The following is a 24,113-nucleotide window of genomic DNA, read 5'->3' as shown; positions in this document are numbered from 1 at the left end:
TGGTTGCTGGTGCTTATATAGTTGAATCATCAGCATACATGGACACACATACTTTGTTTAATGCCAGTGGTAGGCCATTGGTAAAAATAGAAAAGAGTAGAGGGCCTAGAGAGCTGCCCTGCGGTACATCACACTTTATATGTTTGACATTAGAGAAGCTTCCATTAAAAACCCTCTGAGTTCTATTAGATAGATAGCTCTGAATCCACATTATGGCAGAGGTTGAAAAGCCATAGCACAAACATTCTTAAACAACAGGTTATGGTCAATAATATCAAAGGCTGCACTGAAATCTAACAATAGAGCTCCCACAATCTTCTTGTTATCAATTTCTCTCAACCAATCATCAGTCATTTGTGTCAGTGCAGTACATGTTGAGTGCCCTTCTCTATAAGCATGCTGAAAGTATGTTGTTCATTTGTTTACAGAAATACAGCATTGTATTTGTTCAAACCATTTTTTCCCCAACAGTTTGCTAAGAGCTGGCAGCAAGCTTATAGGTCTGCTGTTAAAACCAGTAAAGGCCACTTTACCACTCTTGGGTAGTGGATTAATTTGGCTTCCCTCCAGGCAAGAGAACAAAGACATTTGCCACATTTCAGGCTTCAAACATAAAGATATAAAACTGTATTTTTTTGTGAAGAATCAACAACAAGTGGGACACAATCATGAAGTGGAACGACATTTATTGGATATTTCAAACTTTTTTAACAAATCAAAAACTGAAATATTGGGCGTGCAAAATTATTCAGCCCCTTTACTTTCAGTGCAGCAAACTCTCTCCAGAAGTTCAGTGAGGATCTCTGAATGATCCAATGTTGACCTAAATGACTAATGATGATAAATACAATCCACCTGTGTGTAATCAAGTCTCCGTATAAATGCACCTGCACTGTGATAGTCTCAGAGGTCCGTTAAAAGCGCAGAGAGCATCATGAAGAACAAGGAACACACCAGGCAGGTCCGAGATACTGTTGTGAAGAAGTTTAAAGCCGGACTTGGATACAAAAAGATTTCCCAAGCTTTAAACATCCCAAGGAGCACTGTGCAAGCGATTAATATTGAAATGGAAGGAGTATCAGACCACTGCAAATCTACCAAGACCTGGCCGTCCCTCTAAACTTTCAGCTCATACAAGGAGAAGACTGATCAGAGATGCAGCCAAGAGGCCCATGATCACTCTGGATGAACTGCAGAGGTGGGAGACTCTGTCCATAGGAAAACAATCAGTCGTATATTGCACAAATCTGGCCTTTATGGAAGAGTGGCAAGAACAAAGCCATTTCTTAAAGATATCAATAAAAAGTGTTGTTTAAAGTTTGCCACGACCATTCTGGAAGAAAACCTGATGGAGTCTGCAAAAGACCTGAGACTGGGACGGAGATTTGTCTTCCAACAAGACAATGATCCAAAACATAAAGCAAAATCTACAATGGAATGGTTCAAAAATAAACATATCCAGGTGTTAGAATGGCCAAGTCAAAGTCCAGACCTGAATCCAATCGAGAATCTGTGGAAAGAACTGAAAACTGCTGTTCACAAATGCTCTCCATCCAACCTCACTGAGCTCGAGCTGTTTTGCAAGGAGGAATGGGAAAAAATTTCAGTTTCTCGATGTGCAAAACTGATAGAGACATACCCCAAGCGACTTACAGCTGTAATCGCAGCAAAAGGTGGCGCTACAAAGTATTAACTTAAGGGGGCTGAATAATTTTGCACGCCCAATTTTTCAGTTTTTGATTTGTTAAAAAAGTTTGAAATATCCAATAAATGTCGTTCCACTTCATGATTGTGTCCCACTTGTTGTTGATTCTTCACAAAAAAATACAGTTTTATATCTTTATGTTTGAAGCCTCAAATGTGGCAAAAGGTCACAAAGTTCAAGGGGGCCGAATACTTTCGCAAGGCACTGTATAAGGCAACAATATAAGACATTGGGAGCACTGTGTATGTTCTCTGATGAATTGTAAGAAAAATGAGATGTGAAATATATACACGCTAAGAGAAGTAATTACTCTCTCCTGTGTGGATTCTCTAATGACGTTTAAGTGATTGAGTACTATGTTTTCCCAAAATCTAATCTTCTGTAAAGCCTTCTCCTCTGTGTCATGCTCTTTCAGGCTTCCTAAATGGGCAAATGCTTTGCACCCTGGGAGGAGTGGTAATGCATCTCACCTCTTGTGTATTTTCTCATGTTGGTTCAGGCTGTTTTTCTGGTTAAAACTCCTTCCACACTGGGAGCAGTGTTAAGGCTTCTCTCCAGCGTGTATTCTCTCATGTTCTTTCAGGCTCCCTGACCGGTTAAAACACTTGCCACACTGGGAGCAGTGGTAAGGCTTCTCCCCTGTGTGTATTCTTTCATGTCTTTTCAGATCCCCTGACTGGGTGAAACACTTGCCACACTGGGAGCAGTGGTAAGGCTTCTCCCCTGTGTGTCTTCTCTCATGCTGTTTCAGGGTCCCTAACCGGTTAAAACCCTTTCCGCAGTGGGAGCAGTGGTAAGGCTTCTCCCCTGTGTGTATTCTATCATGTTTTTTCAGATCCCCTGACTGGCTGAAACACTTGCCACACTGGGAGCAGTGGTAAGGCTTATCCCCTGTGTGTATTCTTTCATGTTTTTTCAGATCCCCTGACTGGGTGAAACACTTGCCACACTGGGAGCAGTGGTAAGGCTTCTCCCCTGTGTGTCTTCTCTCATGGTTTTTCAGATCCCCTGACTGGCTGAAACGCTTGCCACACTGGGAGCAGTAGAAAGGCTTCTCCCCTGTGTGTCTTCTCTCATGGTTTTTCAGATCCCTTGACTGGCTGAAACGCTTGCCACACTGGGAGCAGTAGAAAGGCTTCTCCCCTGTGTGTATTCTTTCATGTTTTTTCAGATCCCCTGACTGGGTGAAACACTTGCCACACTGGGAGCAGTGGTAAGGCTTCTCTCCTGTGTGTCTTCTCTCATGGTTTTTCAGATGCCCTGACTGGCTGAAACGCTTGCCACACTGGGAGCAGTAGAAAGGCTTCTCCCCTGTGTGTATTCTATCATGTTTTTTCAGATCCCTTGACTGGCTGAAACGCTTGCCACACTGGGAGCAGTAGAAAAGCTTCTCCCCTGTGTGTATTCTTTCATGTTTTTTCAGATGCCCTGACCGGCTGAAACACTTTCCACACTGGGAGCAGTGGTATGGCTTCTCCCCTGTGTGTACTAGCCCGTGCCGTTTCAGGTTCCCTAACCGCTTAAAACACTTTCCACAGTAAGAGCACTGGTGTCTTCTTGCTGGTTTGGACGTCCCTGGCTCTGGTTCCTCTGAATCTGGTCTTTCTCCTGCCAAAGACAGTGTTTTTAAAATAGAGACCTGAATGAAACCTCCACATGATAAAACAGCCTTGCTACGAGGGTAAATCCTAATCAGATCCCTCAATAACCTAAGGCCAGTTTTAACAAAATCAGTGTGATTTTAAAACAAATGTTGTAGAGTTTCCTGGTAATTACTGACAATGTTTACACTACTTATTTATTCATTCTGTTTTCGTCAGAACACAAATAAATAAACAGTTCTCGGACACTCAAGACACAGACGTCACTGGATTCCAATCGAGCAGGTAGTTCTAAATATATAACTTTCATAGCTGTATGATACAGAATGCGACCTACAGTCGTGGCCAAAAGTTTTGAGAATGAAAGATATTACTTTCCACAGAGTTTGCTGCTTCAGTGTCTTTAGATATTTTAGTCAGATGTTACTATGGAATGATGAAGTATAATTACAAGCATTTCATAAGTGTCAAAGGCTTTTATTTACAATGACATGAAGTTGATGAGGTGTCAATATTTGCAGTGTTGACCCTTCTTTTTCAAGCCCATTGCAATCCTCTTCATAACATTCTGGGCCACATCCTGACTGATGGCAGCCCATTCTTGCATAATCAATGCTTGGATTTTGTCAGAATTTGTGGGCTTTTGTTTGTCCACCCGCCTCTTGATGATTGACCACAAGTTCTCAATGGGATTAAGGTCTGGGGAGTTTCCTGGCCATGGACCCAAAATATTGACGAGCCACTTAGTTATCACTTTTGCCTTATGGCAAGGTGCTCCATCATGCTGGAAAAGGCATTGTTCGTCACCGAACTGTTCCTGGATGGTTGGGAGAAGTTGCTCTCGGAGGATGTGTTGGTACCATTCTTTATTCATGGCTGTGTTCTTAGGCAACATGGTGAGTGAGCCGACACCCTTGGCTGAGAAGCAACCCCACACATGAATGGTCTCAGGATGCTTTACTGTTGGCATGACACAGGACTGATGGTTGTCTTCTCCGGACAAGCTTTTTTCCGGATGCCCTAAACATTCGGAAAGGGGATTCATCAGAGAAAATGACTTTACCCCAAGTCCTCAGCAGTCCAATCCCTGTAACTTTTACAGAATATCAGTCTGTCCCTGATGTTTTTCCTGGAGAGAAGTGGCTTCTTTGCGGCCCTTCTTGACACCAAAAGTCTTCTTGTGAATGTATGAAAGTTACATATCTCTAAAAAATATTTTTGTATTTCGCGCTCTGCCTTTTCAGCAGAATGTTAAGACTCCATAATGTTTCATCATTAGATGTTACAGTCCTCCTTTAAGACTCCATAATGTTTCATCATTAGATGTTACAGTCCTCCTTTAAGACTCCATAATGTTTCATCATTAGATGGTACAGTCCTCCTTTAAGACTCCATAATGTTTCATCATTAGATGCTACAGGCCTCCTTTAAGACTCCATAATGTTTCATCATTAGATGCTACAGTCCTCCTTTAAGACTCCATAATGTTTCATCATTAGATGCTACAGTCCTCCTTTAAGACTCCATAATGTTTCATCATTAGATGCTACAGTCCTCCTTTAAGACTCCATAGTGTTTCATCATTAGATGCTACAGTCCTCCTTTAAGACTCCATAATGTTCATCATTAGATGCTACAGTCCTCCTTTAAGACTCCATAATGTTTCATCATTAGATGCTACAGTCCTCCTTTAAGACTACATAATGTTTCATCATTAGATGGTACAGGCCTCCTTTAAGACTCCATAATGCATAGTAGGCCATGTAATTTAAGGTAATCTGAAATATTTAGGACTAACTTATTCCTTGACACCCATTCTGAAACTCACTGCAGCTCATTGTAAGTGTTGCTGTCATTTCAGTTTCCGTGGTAGCTGACGTGTACAGTGTTGAGTCATCCGCATACAGACACACTGGCTTTACTCAAATGTCATTGGCATGTTGTTGGTAAAGATTGAAAAAAGCAGGTGCTAAACAGCTGCCCTGGGGAATTATTGATTCTACCTTGATTGTGTTGTACAGGCTTCCATTAAAGAACACTGTGTTCTGTTAGACAGGTAGCTCTGGGGCGGCAGGTGGTAGTGGTTAGAGCGGGAGGCCAGTAACCGAAATGTTGCTGGATCTTATCCCCGAGTTGACAAGGTAAAACTCTGTCGTTCTGCCCCTGAACAAGGCAGCCCTAGGTCGTCATTGAAAATAATAATTTGTTCTTAACGGACTTGCCTAGTTAAATAAAGGTTAGCTTTTTTTGGAATTATATATCCACAATATAGCAGGGGGTGTAAGGCCATACGTTTTTTCAGCAGCAGACTACGATCGATAATGTCAAAAGCCGCACTGATTGGTTGGCTATTTAAACCAGTAAAGGGAGCTTTACAATTCTTGGGTAGTGGAATGACTTTAGCTTCCCTCCAGGCCTGAGGGCACACACTTTCTAGTAGGCTTAAATTAAAGACAAGGCAAATAGGAATGGAAATATCGGCCGCTATTATCCTCAATTTTCCATCCACGTTGTCAGACACCGGTGACTTGTCATTGTAGATTTTTTTTGCCCAAAATTTCCTTGAAGATGCTCCAAAGATTTTTACAATCATTCTTCATGTCATTTATCTTTGTTTCATTGTGTACTTTCTTCTTTTTATTCAGTTTAGTCAAATGATGTCTCAATTTGCAATAGGTTTGCCAATCAGTTATACAGCCAGACCTATATGCCATCTCTTTTGCCTCCCTCTTCATCATACCATTTTGTAATTCCTCATCAATCCATGTGGATTTAACCGTTTTTACAGTCATTTTCTTAATGGGTGCATGCTTATTAGTAACTGGGATAAGCAGTTTCAAATGTGTCATGGGCAGTGTCTGGTTGCTCCTCATTACACACCACGGACCAACAAATATTATTTACATCAACAACATAGGAATCACTACAAAAAAATGTATGACCTCTTATACACAATATTAGTCCCAGCCTTTGGAACTGTGGTTTTCCTAGACATGGCTACTATATTGTGATCACTACATCTGCTGGATCTGGATGCTGCTTTAAAACCCATTTCTGCAGCATTAGTAAAGATATGATCAAAACATGTTGATGATTTCATTCCTCTACTGTTTGTGACTACCCTACCCTGGTAGGTTGACTGATAACCTGAACCAGGTTGCAGGCACTGGTTACAGTTTGAAGCTTTCTCTTGAGTGGGCAGCCTGATGACAGCTTTCCTCCAGTATTAGTTAAATAGATCATCTTGACATTTTTTCTCTGAAGCTAACTTTCATCAAGGTTTTATATGGTCTATTGGTTTCTCTCTTTTCATTGGCAGAATCCTTTTTCAGTGTTATGATATTCATAACATCCATATCCACCAGTCTATCTTCATGTCAACTAACAGGTATTAGTGGGCAGATCTATTGTATTTGTTCATACTAAACTACTTACTTTGATGAGTCAAATCTGATCCTTTCTTCTCTTCTCCTCCTCTCACAGTTCCACTCAGCCCCGTTGTTTTCCTGCAGTCCACCAGCAGCACAGACAACCTCTTCCTACCCAACAGTAAGCCAATACTGGGAGAGGCACGACACGGGGACTCCGGGAGAGAGGAAGGGCTAGCGTTGTCCTGGTAACCATAAAGAGGGGACACAGACACATATCATTATGGATGCTGATGTCACTGTTGTCATAAAGTGCCTTACAGAAACCCAGACCCAGATAGAGGAAGCTGTATGCTAGACCAGAGCAAGCTGTATGCTAGACCAGACCAAGCTGTATGCTAGACCAGACCAAGCTGTACCATCTGGTGTTCTGATCTGGAGAGACTCTTCTCTGCCTCGTCAGCATCAGGATGTTGTTGAGGCTCCCCAGAGGATCCACGAAAGTCATGTCTCTCTCCTGTATGAACGAGAACATCAAACAGATGATGAACTTATGACCATCTACTGCAATCACAGAGTCTTACAAGAGGCATGAATATGTATTAAAAAAAAGTGCCTATAATGGCCACTTTCATCGTGATTTCCTCAAATACTGTTTGTGTTGCAAATGTAAAAGGGTCGTTCCACGAAATGGGTGCCTTTTGCGTCCCTTTGATAATTTAAGTAGAAATCATGCACCAATGTTGAATTCTGAAAGGCCTGTTTTATGAAGTGCACTTTAATGTGGACTACATGGATATTTCAATAAATCTAATATAAAAGTCTAAATATATGTACCAATGACGGATAGCACCTTTAACAATGTATTGAGTACTGAACAACATATTAAAGTGTAGAACTTCAGTAGAATGCCTCTTTCAAACCCAACATTAGTTCAAGAAATGCATATTTGGTGCCCGTTTTTAAGTCAGTACTCACTGGTCTTAATCGAATCTTCAGCCTCGTCCCTTTTCACTCCCAAAATGTCTTCCTCCTCCTCTTTAATTGAGATAGCCTCTTCCTCTTTTACTCCAAAAGTTTCTTCCTCTTCTTTCAATATTACGGTATCTTCCTCCTTTTTGATTCTGAAAGCTTCTACCTCCTCCTCTTCCACTCTGACAACCTCTTTTCCATATTCCTCTTTCACTGTAATATCATCCTCTTCTTCTTTCAATGTGATAGCCTCCTCTTCCTCCCTTTTCATCCTGAAAGCTTCTTTCTCCATCGAGATTAGTGAGCTCATGTTTCGGGCGATTAGCCTAGTGCAGTCTCAATTTACCACATTAGCTAATTTAACAAGCAATCTAAGTTTCAATGAACGAGTAGATATGTAAATAGAATTGTGCTTAGAACACTAAGAATAATATACACAAGATTTTTCTTAAACGCTTCAATGTTTCGGTTTAATGTTCGCTAGCAAACCACCACGTTGGTTGAATCAGAAAGCCTTTTGTCGCTGTTGAAGAAGCCTCCAGTTCCGTCCACTAGATTATACGTCACACAAGAAGCATCACCTCAAAAACTCATATCGCCATCTGGAGTGGGTAGCGCAGTTTGGAAAAATATTAATTAATGTTTATTCTGGCAAGCAATGTCATAAGAAGTAATTTAAAAAGAAACAGATGTTATGTCTTCTCTTCCTTCTTACAGCCAATACTTTCCTCCAGGTTTGGCCTGCTCATTAGGTAGGATTAGGTGACAGATTGACAATGGCAGCATATTCCAAGCTAAATTGACCAAAGCTCATCGCTAACAACAGATAATAACACCTCATATAATGCTGCCCAAAAATAATGAAAACTCACCCAGTGACATATGGGCTATTTAGGTGAGTGTTGCTGTTGCCACATGAAGCAGTGCCCACTTGTTTAAGGACAGATAGGACGTGGACAGACAGGGCTCTACCTTTGTAGAGCACATGCCCCTTTGCCCTTCCAGTCTCTGAAGTGCCCTTTTGGGTGGTGGTATAATCTGTATTCATTTTTTGCCATAGTTATTTTAAACCAACTGCCTGCAAGTCATTGTTAAATTCGCCTACCTGAATATCTTACAGGTAGACCCTCTTCCACTCTCTCATCATGTCACAAGCTGTCAGGCTCCCAGAGGCAGGGCAATAAAAGGCCCCAGCTCACTCAACTGCCCCTCCCTCTCAAACAGCCATCAACCCAGAACATCCTGAAGACAGAACATCTAAAAGATAATCTAGGAAGCCTTTCTTCCTCATGGAGCTTTTCAAAAGTGAGGTGAATATTCAATGTGATGTTTGTACAGTGCATTCGTAAAGTATTCAGACCCCTTGACTTTCTCCACATTTTGTTAAATTACAGCCTTATTTAAAAAAAAATAAGAATAATAATTACATATTCCAAACTGGTTCTCCTTCAGCAATCTACACAATGCCCAATTCTGAGAAAGCAAAAACAGTTTTTTAGAAAATGTAGCTAATTTATTAAAAGATAAAAAACAGAAATACCTTATTTACATAACAGTAATTATTCAGACCCCTTGCTATGAGACTGTCAGAGCAAAAACCAAGCCATGAGGTCGAAGGAATTGTCCGTAGAACTTCGAGACAGGATTACGTTGAGGCACAAATCTTGGGAAGGGTACCAAAACACTTCTGCAGCATTAAAGGACCCCAAGAACACACTGTGGTGAAGAAGGTGCAACAGAGCCTCTTCAACATCAGGAGGCACCTAAAACCCTCACACAGTTTTACAGATGCACAATTAAATGACCCCAAGAACACACTGTGGTGAAGAAGGTGCAACAGAGCCTCTTCAACATCAGGAGGCACCTAAAACCCTCACACAGTTTTACAGATGCACAATGAAAGCATCCTGTCGGGCTGTACTACAATACAAGCCATAGGAAGTTGGTTGCAATTTCAGTTTAATCCACCAGAAAAGACAGAACATTCTGGTTACTAATTGATAAAAAAAAAATAATAATAAAACCCCCATTATTTCTATTTCTACTTTGCACATTATTCCACTGCAAATCTACCATTCCAATGGTTTACTTGCTATATTGTATTTACTTCGCCACCATGGCCTTTTTTGCCTTTACCTTCCTTATCTCACCTCATTTGCTCACATTGTATATAGACTTATTCTTCTCCTGTATTATTGACTGTATGTTTGTTTTACTCCATGTGTAACTCTGTGTTGTTGTATGTGTGGAACTGCTTTGCTTTATCTTGGACAGGTCGCAATTGTAAATGAGAACTTGCCTACCTTGTTAAATAAAGGTGAAAAAAATTAATAATAATTAAAGACCAAAATTGGTTAAAGAAAATTATGAACCTCTGCAGATCTAGCTACGAAGAGACAGAATCATTTGATCATTTTAGATAATTTGTTTTGGTACTGTCCATATGTAGCTTGTTTTTGGTCGCAGGTGAAGGAATGGCAACATTTACCTGGAGCTAACTCTGCAGACAGCACTACTGGGGGATTTGAAAAGTCATAGTCAATTGAACAATAATATAATAATACTTTAAGCAAACATGTTTATTTTTAATTTACTAGCAACTATGAGAATATAAAGGTCAATAACTTTTGTGAAACAGCACAGTTAAAAATATATGGCAAATAGAAATCAAACGGGGTTGTCTTCAGAGATAGATGGGAGAGGTTTAGGGTAACTGGAGGATAGGACTGGATGGTCTTCAGAGATAGATGGGAGAGGTTTATGGTAACTGAAGGATAGGACTGGATGGTCTTCAGAGATAGATGGGAGAGGTTTAGGGTAACTGAAGGATAGGACTGGATGGTCTTCAGAGATAGATGGGAGAGGTTTAGGGTAACTGAAGGATAGGACTGGATGGTCTTCAGAGATAGATGGGAGAGGTTTAGGGTAACTGAAGGATAGGACTGGGTGGTCTTCAGAGATAGATGGGAGAGGTTTAGGGTAACTGAAGGATGGGACTGGATGGTCTTCAGAGATAGATGGGAGAGGTTTAGGGTAACTGAAGGATAGGACTGGGTGGTCTTCAGAGATAGATGGGAGAGGTTTAGGGTAACTGAAGGATAGGACTGGATGGTCTTCAGAGATATATGGGAGAGGTTTAGGGTAACGAAGGATAGGACTGGATGGTCTTCAGAGATAGATGGGAGAGGTTTAGGGTAACTGAAGGATAGGACTGGATGGTCTTCAGAGATAGATGGGAGAGGTTTAGGGTAACTGAGGATAGGATTAAAAACAAACTAAATATAACTATTGTATAACACATTGTCTGTAAAATGTACATGGTACGTATAAGCTGGACATAGAAGCCTGAAAGTTGTTGTGCATTCGTTTCCTCCAATTAGGGAAGGGGTGATAGGGTTAGTGGAAAACAAAGGAAAATATATGTTTATACATACAGTGCCTTTAGAAAGTATTACAAATGTATATGTATTTTTAAACAGAAATAACTTATTTACATAAGTATTCAGACCCTTTGCTATGAGAATCGAAATTGAGCTCAGGTGCATCTTGATTCCATTGATCATCCTTGAGATGTTTCTAGAACTTCATTGGAGTCCACCTGTGGTAAATTCAGTTGATTGGACATGATTTGGAAAGGCACACACCTGTCTATATAAGGTCCCATAGTTTACAGCGCAAGTCAGAGCAAAAACCAAGCCATGAAGTGGAAGGAATTGTCCGTAGAGCGCCGGCACAGATATGGGGAAGGGAGACAACAACAAAAAAATGCCGCATTGAAGTTCCCAAAGAACACAGTGGCTACCATCGTTCTTAAAAGGAAAAGTTTGGAAGCACCAAGGCTCTTCCTAGAGCTGGCCGCGTGGCCAAACTGCGCAATCAGGGGAGAAAGGCCTTGGTCTGGGAGGTTACCAAGAACCTGATTGTCACTCTGACAGAGATATAGAGTTCCTCTGTGAAGATGGGAGACACCAACACTTGCCTAAATAGCCCATATGCCACCATAGGAAGTGTTATGTGTTGTTCGCGATGAGCCTTTGTCAATTTAGCTCAGAGTATGCCACACTATTCTATCTGTCACCCTTAATTTTTTATTTTTTTAAATTCACCTTTATTTAACCAGGTAGGCTAGTTGAGAACAAGTTCTCATTTACAACTGAGACCTGGCCAAGATAAAGCATAGCAGTGTGAACAGACAACACAGAGTTACACATGGAGTAAACAATTAACAAGTCAATAAAACAGTAGGAAAAAAAGAGAGTCTATATACATACCTAATCCTGCCTAATAGGCAGGCCAATCCTGGAGGAAAGTATTGGCTGTAAGAAGTAAGAACATAACATCTGGTTATTTTTAAATGACTTCTTATGACATTGCTTGCCAGACTGAACATTGAATTCATATTTTCCAGTCTGCGTTACCCACTCCAGTCAGCAGATGGCGATATGAATTTTTCAGGTGATGCTTCTTACGTGACGTATAATCTAGTGGACGGGACATGAGGCTTCTTCAACAGCGACAAAAGGCTTCTGATTTAACCACGCTGTGCCTTGCTAGCAAACCTAAAAACCGAAACATTGGAGCTCTTTAGACCAATCTTGTGTATATTACTCTTAGTGTTTTCAACATAATTCTGTTTACATATCTACTGGTTCATTTAAACGTAATTTGCTTGTTAAATTAGCAAATGTGTTACATTGATACTGCACTAGGCTAATCTCCCGGAGCATAAACTCACTAATCTAGACGGAGAAAGAAACTGGTGAAAGGAGGCAAAGAAGCTTGAAGAATGAATAAGGAGGCTATCACATTGAAACAAGAGGATGATATTACAGTGAAAGAGGAATATGGGAACGAGGTTGTCAAAGTGGAAAAAGAGGTAGAAGCTTTCAGAATCAAAAAGGAGGAAGATGCCGTAAAATTGAAAGAGGAGGAAGACCCTTTTGGAGTAAAAGAGGAGGATATCTCAATAAAAGAGGAAGACGTTTTGGGAGTGAAAAATGAGACTGAAGATCCGATTACCACCAGTGAGTACTGTCTTAAAAACGGGCACAAACTATGCAGTTGTTTTTAAAGGGGCATTATCCTGAAGTTCTACACTTGAATATGTTGTTCAGTACTGTAGGAATTGTTTATTAAGGGGCAATCTGCCATCGGTACATATATTTTTGGAACTTCAAAAATGGATTTATTGAATTCTCTATGTGGTCTATATTAAAGTGCACTTATTCTAGTATAGCCGGGTTTTAAAATATAATATACAGTGCATTTCTACTTAAAATATCAAGTGGACGCAAAATGCCCCCATTTTGTGGAACGGCCCTTTTACATTTGCATCACAGTGGTGGGAAAAGTAGCCAAGTAAAAGTGAGTCACCCAGTAAAATACTACTTGAGTAAAAGTTAAAATATACTGAAGTATCAAAAGTATATAAATTATTTCAAATTCCTTATATTAAGCAAACCAGATGGTGCCATTTTCTTGTTTGTTTTTATTTTATTGACGGATAGCCAGGGACACACTCCAACTCTCTGACAATCTACAATTGAAACGTGTGTTTAGTGAGTCCGCCAGATCAGAGCCAGTAATGATTACCAGGGATGTTCTCTTGATTAGTGAGTGAATTGGACCGTTTTCCTGTCCTGCTAAGCCTTTGAAATGTAATGAGTACTTTTGGGTGTCAGGGAAATGTATGGAGTAAAAAGTACATTTTCTTTATGTATGTAGTGAAGTAATAGTACAATTAGTCAAAAATAAAGTACAGATTCCCCGGAAAGCTACTTAAATAGTACTTTAAAGTATTTTTACTTAAGTACTTTACACCACTGATCACAAACAATATAAAAAACACAATTAAAGTGGCTAATTTAGTCCCCTTTTAGATATGTATTCATTCCTCCTGTAAGACTCTGTGATTGCAATAGATGTTGATAAGTTTACCATCTTTTTGATGTTCTCATTCACACAGGAGACAGACATGACTATTGTGGATCCTCTGGGGAGCCTCAACAACATCCTGATGCTGACAAAGTAGAGAAGAGTCTCTCCAGATCAGAACACCAGATGGTACAGCTTGGTTTTGTCTAGCATACAGCTTGCTCTCAGGGTCTGGTCTGGGCTTCTGTAAAGCACTTTTTCAACAGTGACATCAGCATCCATAATGATATGCGTCTGTGTCCCCTCTTTATGGTTACCAGGACAACGCTAGCCCCTCCTCCCTCCCGGAGTCCCCGTTTCGTACCTCTTCCGGTAGCACCTTACTGCTGGGTAGGAAGAGGTTGTCTGTGCTGCTGGTGGACTGCAGGAAAACAACGGGGCTGAGTGGAACTGTGAGAGGAGGAGAAGAGAAGAAAGGATCAGATTTGACTCATCAAAGTAAGTGCTGTAGTTTAGTTTGAACAAAAATAATAGATCTTCCCACTGGTATCTGTTACCAGGACAACCAGCAGAGTTCTGTTAGTTGACATGAAGATGGACTAGTATCTTTTACCAGTGGGGCTGTCCCCGACTAATTAAAATCTTGTTTGACTTTAGCCACCTGTTCTTTTCACCAATCAATTGGTGCAAATTTTAAACATGTATTTCTATATATACACTACCGTTGAAAAGTTTGGGGTCACTTAGAAATGTCCTTGTTTTTGAAAGAAAATCATTTTTTTGGTCCATTAAAATAACATCGACAATCAAAGCCACAAATGCTTATGCTCCAGATACTCAACTAGTCTACAGGAGGCCAGTTTTATTGCTTCTTTAATCAGAACAACAGTTTTCAGCTGTGCTAACATAATTCCAAAAGCGTTTTCTAATGTTCGATTCGCATTTTAAAATGATAAAACTTGGATTAGCTAACACAACGTGCCATTGGAACACAGGACTGATGGTTGATAATAATGGACCTCTATGTAGATAATAATGGGCCTCTGTAGATAATAATGGGCCTCTGTAGATAATAATGGGCCTCTGTGTAAATAATAATGGGCCTCTGTATAGATAATAATGGGCCTCTGTATAGATAATAATGGGCCTCTGTATAGATCATAATGGGCCTCTATGTAGATAATCAGCCATTTTCCGCTACAACATTAGCAATGTCTACACTGTATTTATGATAAATGTAATGTTATTTTAATTGACAAAAGGACATGTATATCCTAACACGATCCGTGTTGTAAACAGCATTCTGCATGAATTCCGACTCTTTCAACTTGCAACAAAACAATTTTTTGAAATCAAATTTTGTTAGCAATCAAACATAGCTTAACACGGTCAAGTTCGGTTTCTGTGCAATCCTCAGACACTCTAGAAGGCAACCAAACATATTTCATGATTCTACATTACGTATTGGCTATACAAGACCTGAATTAGCCCATGAAGGGTCTTGGACCAATGACCACCTATCGTTTTGAAACCTAGCTAGATAGCCAATGAGCTGGGATTTCCAGCAGTATGTGAACGCCGTTTGTAGGACAAACAGCCATCATGCTAGAGCTGTGCACAACAGAGTTCATTCTCTGGTGAAAGGAAACCAGATGCACGGTAGTTTACGTTTCACAGCAGTACGTTCTCTTCTACAGACTTCTCAAGTCTGAAAAAGTTAAACATGGTTACTAAGAGTGGAAAAGCTAAATCTCAGTCCAAGTATAATCATTTTGATGATATTATTGCAGAAATTGACCAGGAGAGTGACACAGAAGGAATGGATGAGGACTCTGTGAGTGACCAGAGTTTTGATTCCAGCGTGGAAGAAATGTTTTTGGAAGGAGAAGATCCACTTTTTGATCAGTAAGTAAAACAAGTTTTTACTTCTCATGCTAATGCAGTTGTTTAAATGGTTGCATATTTATTTATATATACATACACACACACACACACACACACACACACACACACACACACACACACACACACACACACAGTCAAAGTTTACATACACTTAGTTTGGAGTCCTTAAAACTCGTTTTTCAACCACTCCACAAATTTTTTGTTAACCTCTCTGGTACAAGGGCGTCCCACCTCGACAACAGCCAGTGAAATTGCAGGGCGCCAGATTAAAAACAACAGAAATCCCATAATTAAAATTCCTCAAACATACAAGTATTATAAACCATTTTAAAGATAAACTTGTTGTAAATCCAGCCATATTGTCCTGTTTCAAATAGGCTTTACGGCGAAAGCACACCAAATAATTGTTAGGTCAGCCCTTAGCCACAGAACCATACAGCCATTTTCCAACCAAGGAGAGGTGTCACAAAAGTCAGAAATAGCGATTAAAATTAATCACTTACCTCTGATCATCTGGTGTCACTCCCAGGTCTCCATGTTAAACAATAAATGTTTGTTTTGTTCGATAATGTCCCTCTTTATGACCAAAAACCTCCTTTTTGTTCGCACGTTTAGTCCAGTAATCCGAATGCACAAGGTGCGGGCACAAAGTCCAGACAAGGTTTTTTAAAAGTACAATAAAAGTTTGTAGAAACATGTCAAACTGTAGTATGATCTAAAATAAGGATGCGCGACAACGAGGTTCTAGCTCCAGCCTGTTTATTAACCTAACCCTCGCATGTCCTACATAGGTACGGATACCCCCAAGGGACATCCTACTACATCTTCCCCTCTCCCATGAACAAGAACTCAACATGCATAACCACTGAAGCATAACTGAAATGCAATTTGGAAACCAGTATTATTCTCTAACATGCTAATTCCCATCCTGAAACCGTATGAAAGCATTCAATCACACAGTATGAACATTAACTTAGGTACAGTCTCTTTTTGCTGGGTATGTTCCCCAGCAGTATGTTTTCTCCACGTAACATAGTCTTTCAGCCACTGGTGGCTTCACATCCCTTTCTGGGTGCGCTTTTGGCTCTGTGAGCATTCTCTCTCCTTCACCCTCTTTTTGTGCATTTTCTGTGGCCTCAGTCTGTGTGGCTGGTAGATCTGGAAGAGCTCTGGGGTGCGTTTTTCATCCAAAAATTATAAGAGCACCCCCTATATCGAAGAAGTTAAGAGGTTAACCTCTTTAGGCTATGTGGGACGTTAGCGTCCCGCATAGGCTAACATCTGGTGAAATAGCATAGTGCAAAGATACCAAATGCACAATTCGTAATATTAAACGTTCTTGTAAATACATGTATCTAACATCTAAAATCTTTACTTCCTCTTAATCCAACCACAGTGTCAGATTTTTAAAATGCTTTCGGCGAAAGCAATCTTACGATAATCTGACGACAGCGCGCCACACACACAAGTATTACTAGCATTTTCCAACCAAGCATTAGCGCCACAAAAAGCCAGAAATAACACTAAAATAATCAATTACCTTTGAAGATCTTCTTCTTTTGGCAATACAAAAGGTCCAATCTTCACAATAAATGGTTTTGTTCAATTAAATCCATTTTGTAAAAGGCTTGTGTCATGAATTCCGTATCCTTCAACATTCAACGATACATTCGATGCAATTAGTCACAGCATTGGCGTTTATCTAGTCATGGTTGGTTTCATTGAAATGCTCTGTTTGTTAGTAACACAACCATACTTGATGGTTCTTTTTACAAGCGTACTGATTTGAACACAGCAAACAATGACCTCATTGTGGCCAATGATATCACCAGTGCTTCTTTGAATGACTGTGGGCAGAAATAATCACCACTGATCCTCTTGAAATCTCGCTTGGTAGACAGCCAATGGGCTGAGGTAAATGGAATTATCTATTGTTTATATCCGGGAAGACCAGCTCTTGAATGAAAGTCGAGCGTAACGCAGCCATTCGCCATTGGAATTTCCACCAGAAGGAGACATTTTCTTTGCGCGAAGCAGTATTGAGTCAAGATCATTTTATTCGCTATTTTATTGAAGGAATTATGGCAAGTAAATCTGGGAAAGCAAAGGCAAAGTCCAGGTATACAGATCTACATGATATTATTGACGAGATTGAAAGAGAAAGTGACACGGAAGTTCAAGAAGATCTATCGGATTGTGTGTCAAGTTTGGACAGTCATTTTGAGGACGTGTTTCTGTATGGTGAGGATCTCGATTGGATTGACATGCCGTTGTTTGAAATATTTGACATGTGTGTATATATATATATTCAGGAATGTTTGTTGAGGTGCCACATGGCTTTCCCTTTGGGTGTGTGTCTGTAAATATGATATGTATTTTAAACTAAATCTAAACATGGAACGGAACAGAACCTCACCTGAGTGATTTACGTTCCCTACTCTAATATAATCTGTGTTTCTGTGTCTTTATTTCACAGTCCCTCCGATTCTGATTGGGAGCCCCCACTGCCAAGGTGCCCATCCCCGACAGGAGCTGGATCATCTAGCTGGACCCCTGCTGTCTCCGGCTCCACACCTACCCCCGCCCTGCCAGGTGGGAAGTCTGTGACAAAGAAGTGGAGATGGGGAAGAGCTAAACCTGCAATCAGAGAGGAGGAGGGTCGTTGGCACTCTGTGCTGGAGGAGGATGTGTTGCCTACACCTCCAGTATTCAGACCGAAGAGGCCATCAGGACCTCAGCTGGACATGACCTCTAAGTACAGCCCCATGCAACTTTTTCAGCTGTTTTTCACCTCGGCAGTTGTTGATTCCCTGGTGTCGAACACAAATAAGTACGGTGCTAAGAAGCAGGCAGGCAAGAAAGAGGGATGGAAGCCCATTTCCAGGTCAGATTTTTTTTGTTTCATGTCAATGGTCATGTACATGGGTGTTGTGAAGCTAAAAACCCTGAAAGACTACTGGAAAACTGCTCCCCTCTATCAACTGCCTTTCCCATCCACTGTCATATCATGCAAAAGGTTTCTGACAATCTCAGGGGCGCTTCATATCAGTGACCCAGAAGTTGATGAGGACAATGAGAAGATGAGAGGCACAGCGAGGTTTGATAGGCTGTGCAAAATTAAACCTCTCTACACCAGCATCATTGAGGCCTGCAAAACCTATTTTCAGCCCAACCAGAACCTTTCCATAGATGAGAGGATGGTAGCCTCAAAGGCCAGAAATGGCCTAAAACACTACATGCGTAACAAACCGACTAAATGGGGTTACAAACTGTTTGTTTTGGCCGATTCTGCGTGTGCATACACGTGCAATTTTTTTGTCTATGAGGGTAAGAATGCGACCGGTAAGAGACTAAGCTATGACTCCGTTATGCAGTTATTAGATTTTCAGCTGCTAGGGAAGGGCTACAAACTGTTTGTGGATAACTTCTACACAAGCCGTACCCTGTTCACAGACCTGAGGAAGCGGGATGTGTGGGCTTGTGGCACCATTCGGACCAACAGAGTGGGTTTCCCGAAAACAAAGGTGAACGACATGCCTAAGCGGGCTGAGCGGGGTACCATGAGATGGATCCGTGAAGATGGCCTGCTGTTTGTGAAGTGGATGGACACCAGAGAGGTGGCGATGTGCTCCACTATCCACAAGTCCTTCAGTGGTGATCACGTCGTCAGGCGTGTGAAGGACGCTACAGGGGCATGGACCACCAAAAATGTCCCCATTCCTGCAGCCATCAAGGACTACAACAAGAGCATGGGAGGTGTGGACCTGTCAGATGCGCTGATAGGATACTACAATGTTCTCCACAAGACAATGAAATGGTACAAGACATTTTTCTATCATTTCATTGACATTGCTGTGGTGAATGCCTTCATCCTCCAGAAGGAAATGGCTAAGAGCTGTGGACATCCCCCCATCTCACAGCTAGCCTTCAGAGAGCTGCTCATCCAGGAGCTTGCTAGCTACAGCAAGTCCACTGTAGCACCTTCTGTCCCCTCTACGTCTGTCCCCTCTGCTCCAACTAGTAGTGTTCACCTGCCCAGATTCATCTCTGCAGACATGAATGTGCCTCGGGGCAAAAAGGGCACAGTAGGGAGACGTCGTTGTGTTCTGTGTCACAGGAAATGCCCCATCACCTGCACCAGCTGTTCAGTAACCCTCTGCTTTACAGCAGAAAGAGACTGCTATTGGGCATGGCATCAGAAGAACAATATTGTGTAGAGGACTGAGGGTCTTCACAATATTGTACATTATACATTGAATGTGCGTAAATAGTTACCCTTGTTATTTTAAATTTTTTTCAAATGTTCATATTTTTTTTTGGGGGGGGGGGGGGGGGTGGTATGTTAGAATGGCATTCAAGTGTTTTGTATATAGTAATTTACTTCAAAATGTATCACTGTACCAATTCGGCCACTTGGGTACATTTGGGCAACTTGTGTGGGACACCTAGGTGACTATATACTCAATGTCATGTAGCTCACTCATTCCTGAAGATATCTTTCTGAAACTTTTTTCAAATACTGTTGCCATCTTATGTTCTCCATTCAAACCACCCCCAGCATCCTATCTGTGTGTTTGGATGTTCTTGTTTCAGTTGAAAGATGATGCAGCAACAATAAAACAAGAAAACGTATGTTTATTTCCTTGTATTTTCTTCTACCAGATCTATGGTGTTATATTCTCCTGCATTCAATTCACATTTACACAAACTTCAGAGTGTTTTCTTTCAAATGGTACCAAGAATATGCATATCCATGCTTCTGGGCCTGAGCTACAGGCTGTTAGATTAGGGTATGGCTTCAGGTGGAAATTGCACAAAGTAGCCCGAAGAGGTTTTTAATAAGGTGCGGTAGGTTGAAAGGGTGGTCAGTTGTTTGATCTGTCAGTTGGTTGGTAGGGTCTGTCAGTTGGTTGGTAGGGTCTGTCAGTTGGTTGGTAGGGTCTGTCAGTTGGTTGGTAGGGTCTGTCAGCTGGTTGGTAGGGTCTGTCAGTTGGTTGGTAGGGTCTGTCAGCTGGTTGGTAGGGTCTGTCAGCTGGTTGGTAGGGTCTGTCAGCTGGTTGGTAGGGTCTGTCAGTTGGTTGGTAGGGTCTGTCAGCTGGTTGGTAGGGTCTGTTAGTTGGTTGGTAGGGTCTGTCAGTTGGTTGGTAGGGTCTGTCAGTTGGTTGGTAGGGTCTGTCAGTTGGTTGGTAGGGTCTGTCAGTTGGTTGGTAGGGTCTGTCAGTTGGTTGGTAGGGTCTGTCAGCTGACAGACAGAAGATACATAATAAAGGAGAGACTGAGTAAGAAAGTGATCAGAGTAACCATAGCAACAGAGGACATGGTGTCAGCAGCAGCTCTCTACAAAACCTCAAATGTTGCATCACTTCCGGTGGGCCTCAGAGAGACACATCTAGATGGCCTCAAATCTTCCCTTGGACAGATGTAAATGAGCTGTTGGCTAAATCTGGTGCTACGCATCACTTCTGAGACCATTGAAATCAGTAGACATGAAAATTACCAGCACTCTGACTCTGTCCTGCACCAGGAGAGTCTAATGGAGGGTAATCTAGAGAGAGAAAGATTTGTCCATTGCATGAACAGTTACAATTGATTTCCTCCAACATTACAGCATTTAATCTCACAGCACATTAGTTGTAATGTCTGAGATGAGAGATTCATCATACCTGCTCTTGATGAAGAGTGACCACTGATATCTTCAGATGTCAGGATGTTGTAGAGAGGTTTGGGAGGGTTGTGAAGGTGTTTGTTGGGGATGTTGTAGGGTTGTGAAAGTGTGTTCTCTATGTTGATCATCGGAACTCATTTGAAGGTAACCTATACACACACATGGAAGTACGGAGGTAGTTTTGTGCCCCCCAAAATAAGGGGTTAAATATATGTAAAACAATAAAATATTACCTGAGGTTTCTTATATTGCCTAGATATAGGACAGACACTTCAAAACCTTATTACGTAAAACAAATATATGTATTTTTTTCCAGTTATTAAATGTGTTTTTCAATGCATTTCTATGGGCAATATTAGTAAAGCCCAAATTCAATATTTGATTTAAATATATATATATAAATATATTTCAGTACCAGTCAGAAGTTTGGACACACCAACTCATTGCAGGGTTTTTCTTTATTTTAACTTTTTTCTACATTACCAAGAGTGCAAAGCTGTCATCAAGGCAAAGGGTGGCTACTTTGAAGACTCTCAAACATAAAATATATTCAGATTTGTTTAACACTTTTTTTGTTACTACATGATTCTATAAAATAAAATGTCTGGAATGAGTAGGTGTGTCCAAACTTTTGACTGGTACTGTATATATATATATATATAAATAAATAAATTAAATATTGAATTTGGGCTTTACTAATATTGCCCATAGAAATGCATTGAAAACACGTTTATAACTGGATTTTTCTTTTTTTTAAGGACTAAGGTTTTGAAGTGTCCAAACTTTTGACTGGTATTACACATATATATATATATACCTAAAGGGGTCCTAGAATTAAACATCAAACAGCTAAATAATCCACAGTATGGCCATCTTAAAACAATTCCAACCAATAAAATACAGCTACATTTGGAGAGGACAGCATTCGGAAATCCAGATTTTGTTACGTTACACCGACGTCAGACCCTTTACTCTGTACTTTGTTGAAGCACGTTTGGCAGTGATTACAGCCTCAAGCCTTCTTGGGTATGACAACACAAGCTTGGCACACCTGTATTTGGGTAGCTTCTCCCATTCTTCTCTGCAGATCCTCTCAAACTCTGTCAGGTTGGATTGGGAATGTTGCTGCACAGCTATTCTCAGGTCTCTCCAGAGATGTTCGATCAGGTTTAAGTCCGGGCTCTGGCTGGGCCACTCAAGGACATTCAGAGACTTGTCCTGAAGTCACTCCTGTGTTATCTTGGCTGTGTGCTTAGGGTCGTTGTCCTGTTGGAAGGTGAACCTTCGCCCCAGTTTGAGGTCCTGAGATCTCTGGAGCAGGTTTTCATCAAGGATCTCTCTGTCCTTTACTCTGTTCATATTTGCCTCAATTGTGACTAGCCTTCCAGTCCCTGCCGCTGAAAAACATCCTCACAGCATAATTCTGCCACCACCATGCTTCACCGTAGGGAGGGTGCCAGGTTTCCTCCAGACGTCACACTTGGCATTCAGGCCATTGTACAATCTTGATTTCATCAGAACAGAGAATCCTGTTTCTCATGGTCTGAGAATCTTTTGGGTGCCTTTTGGCAAACTCTAAGTGGGCTGTCATGTGCCTTTTACTGAGGAGTGGCTTCCGTCTGGCCACTCTACCATAAAGGCCAGACTGGCAGAGTGCTGCAGAGGTGGTTGTCCTTCTGGAAGGTTCTCCCATCTTCACAGAGATGACCAGCCTTTCAAAGCACTTCATGGCTACATACGTGAGTGACATGGGTCGGTAGTCATTTAGGTAGGTTACCTTGGTGTTCTTGGGCACAGGGACTATGGTGGTCTGCTTGAAACATGTTGGTATTACAGACAGGGAGAGGTTGAACATGTCAGTGAAGACAGTTGCCAGTTGGTCAGCGCATGCTCTGAGTACACGTCCTGGTAATCCGTCTGGCCCTGCGTTGTGATCTGAGGACCCATGCCAAACCTTTTCAGTCTCCTGAGGGGGATTAGGGTTTGTCGTGCCCTCTTTATATAGCCAAATTATTTTTCACTCAGGAAGCTCCGGTAAACAGTGGTTGTATTTGCACTACTGCCACCACCAGGCCTGGAGTCCATTTTGACTTTGTTGATAGCTAGCTGTGTTAGCTAGCTAATGTGTTAGCTAGCCGTCCAGCTAAAGGCGTAGCAGCTAGCTGGCTACTGATCAACCTATTGTGTGTATTGAACATTTGTATTAGACTGGACAGCTTGCTAACTAGCTACCGATCAACCTATTGTGTGTATTGAACATTCATATTGGACAGCCTTACCTATAGAGTAGCACCACCACCCATCAGCCCATTCTCTTCTTGAAGTCTAAGCCACAGTGTATTGTTGCTATAGGAGTTTATGATTAATAATCCTATTCATTTCAAGCCCCACTAAGATGTCACCATACTTTTCATTTAAAGCCCCACTATGTAAGACATACATCATCAGAGTGGGCCTCCAACTTAAATGTAAACAATGGAGCAAATGCATCACATGTGAACATCACTTGATTATCGGAGGGGTGTATTATGACATCATATAGAACTACTCAGACATTCCAAATCAGGCTTCATCCATATCATGGATATTGATCCATCCGACAGCAAAGCTGTCATCAAGGCAAAGGGTGGCTACTTTGAAGACTCTCAAACATAAAATATATTTAGATTTGTTAAACACTTTTTTGGTTACTACATGATTCTATATATGTTATTTCATAGTTTTGATGTCTTCACTATTATTCTACAAAGCAGAAAAAAGTAAAAATAATGAAAATATCTGGAATGAGTAGATGTGTCCAAACGTTTGACTGGTACTGTATATACATATAAATAAATAAATAAAATATTGAATTTGGGCTTTACTAATATTGCCCATAGAAATGCATTGAAAACACGTTTATAACTGGATTTTTCTTGTTCTTTTCTTCTTGCTGTGTCAGCGTCTAAGCAGCTAACTGCCTACTTATCAACCTATTGTGTGTATTGAACATTCGTATTAGACTGTACAGCTAGCTAACTAGC

At 41.0% G+C, this 24,113-nt stretch overlaps 1 protein-coding gene across 2 annotated transcripts in view; it reads right to left on the bottom strand.

Moving 5' to 3' along the window:
• Window positions 1–2,246: 2,246 nt before the first annotated feature.
• LOC139424281 (zinc finger protein 721-like) overlaps window positions 2,247–24,113 on the bottom strand; it is a 291,616-nt gene continuing 269,749 nt past the window's right edge. Inside the window, exons 1-4 of one of the 2 annotated variants that reach the window (XM_071175976.1) lie at window positions 7,653–8,171; window positions 7,094–7,191; window positions 6,742–6,919; window positions 2,247–3,313 (exon numbers count right to left, since the gene is read on the bottom strand). In XM_071175976.1, the coding sequence (XP_071032077.1) occupies window positions 2,247–3,313; window positions 6,742–6,919; window positions 7,094–7,191; window positions 7,653–7,956 (1,647 nt within the window). In that variant the 5' untranslated portion in view covers window positions 7,957–8,171. Of the gene's footprint in view, window positions 3,314–6,741; window positions 6,920–7,093; window positions 7,192–7,652; window positions 8,172–24,113 lie in introns of those variants that run through there. The other variant, XM_071175971.1, reaches the window with a different exon arrangement.

The sequence above is a fragment of the Oncorhynchus clarkii genome, chromosome 13 (assembly GCF_045791955.1).
Source record: "Oncorhynchus clarkii lewisi isolate Uvic-CL-2024 chromosome 13, UVic_Ocla_1.0, whole genome shotgun sequence".
Taxonomy (NCBI): domain Eukaryota; kingdom Metazoa; phylum Chordata; class Actinopteri; order Salmoniformes; family Salmonidae; genus Oncorhynchus; species Oncorhynchus clarkii.
Note: the sequence above shows the minus strand (reverse complement) of the source record. Positions and strands in the feature narration are given on the sequence as shown.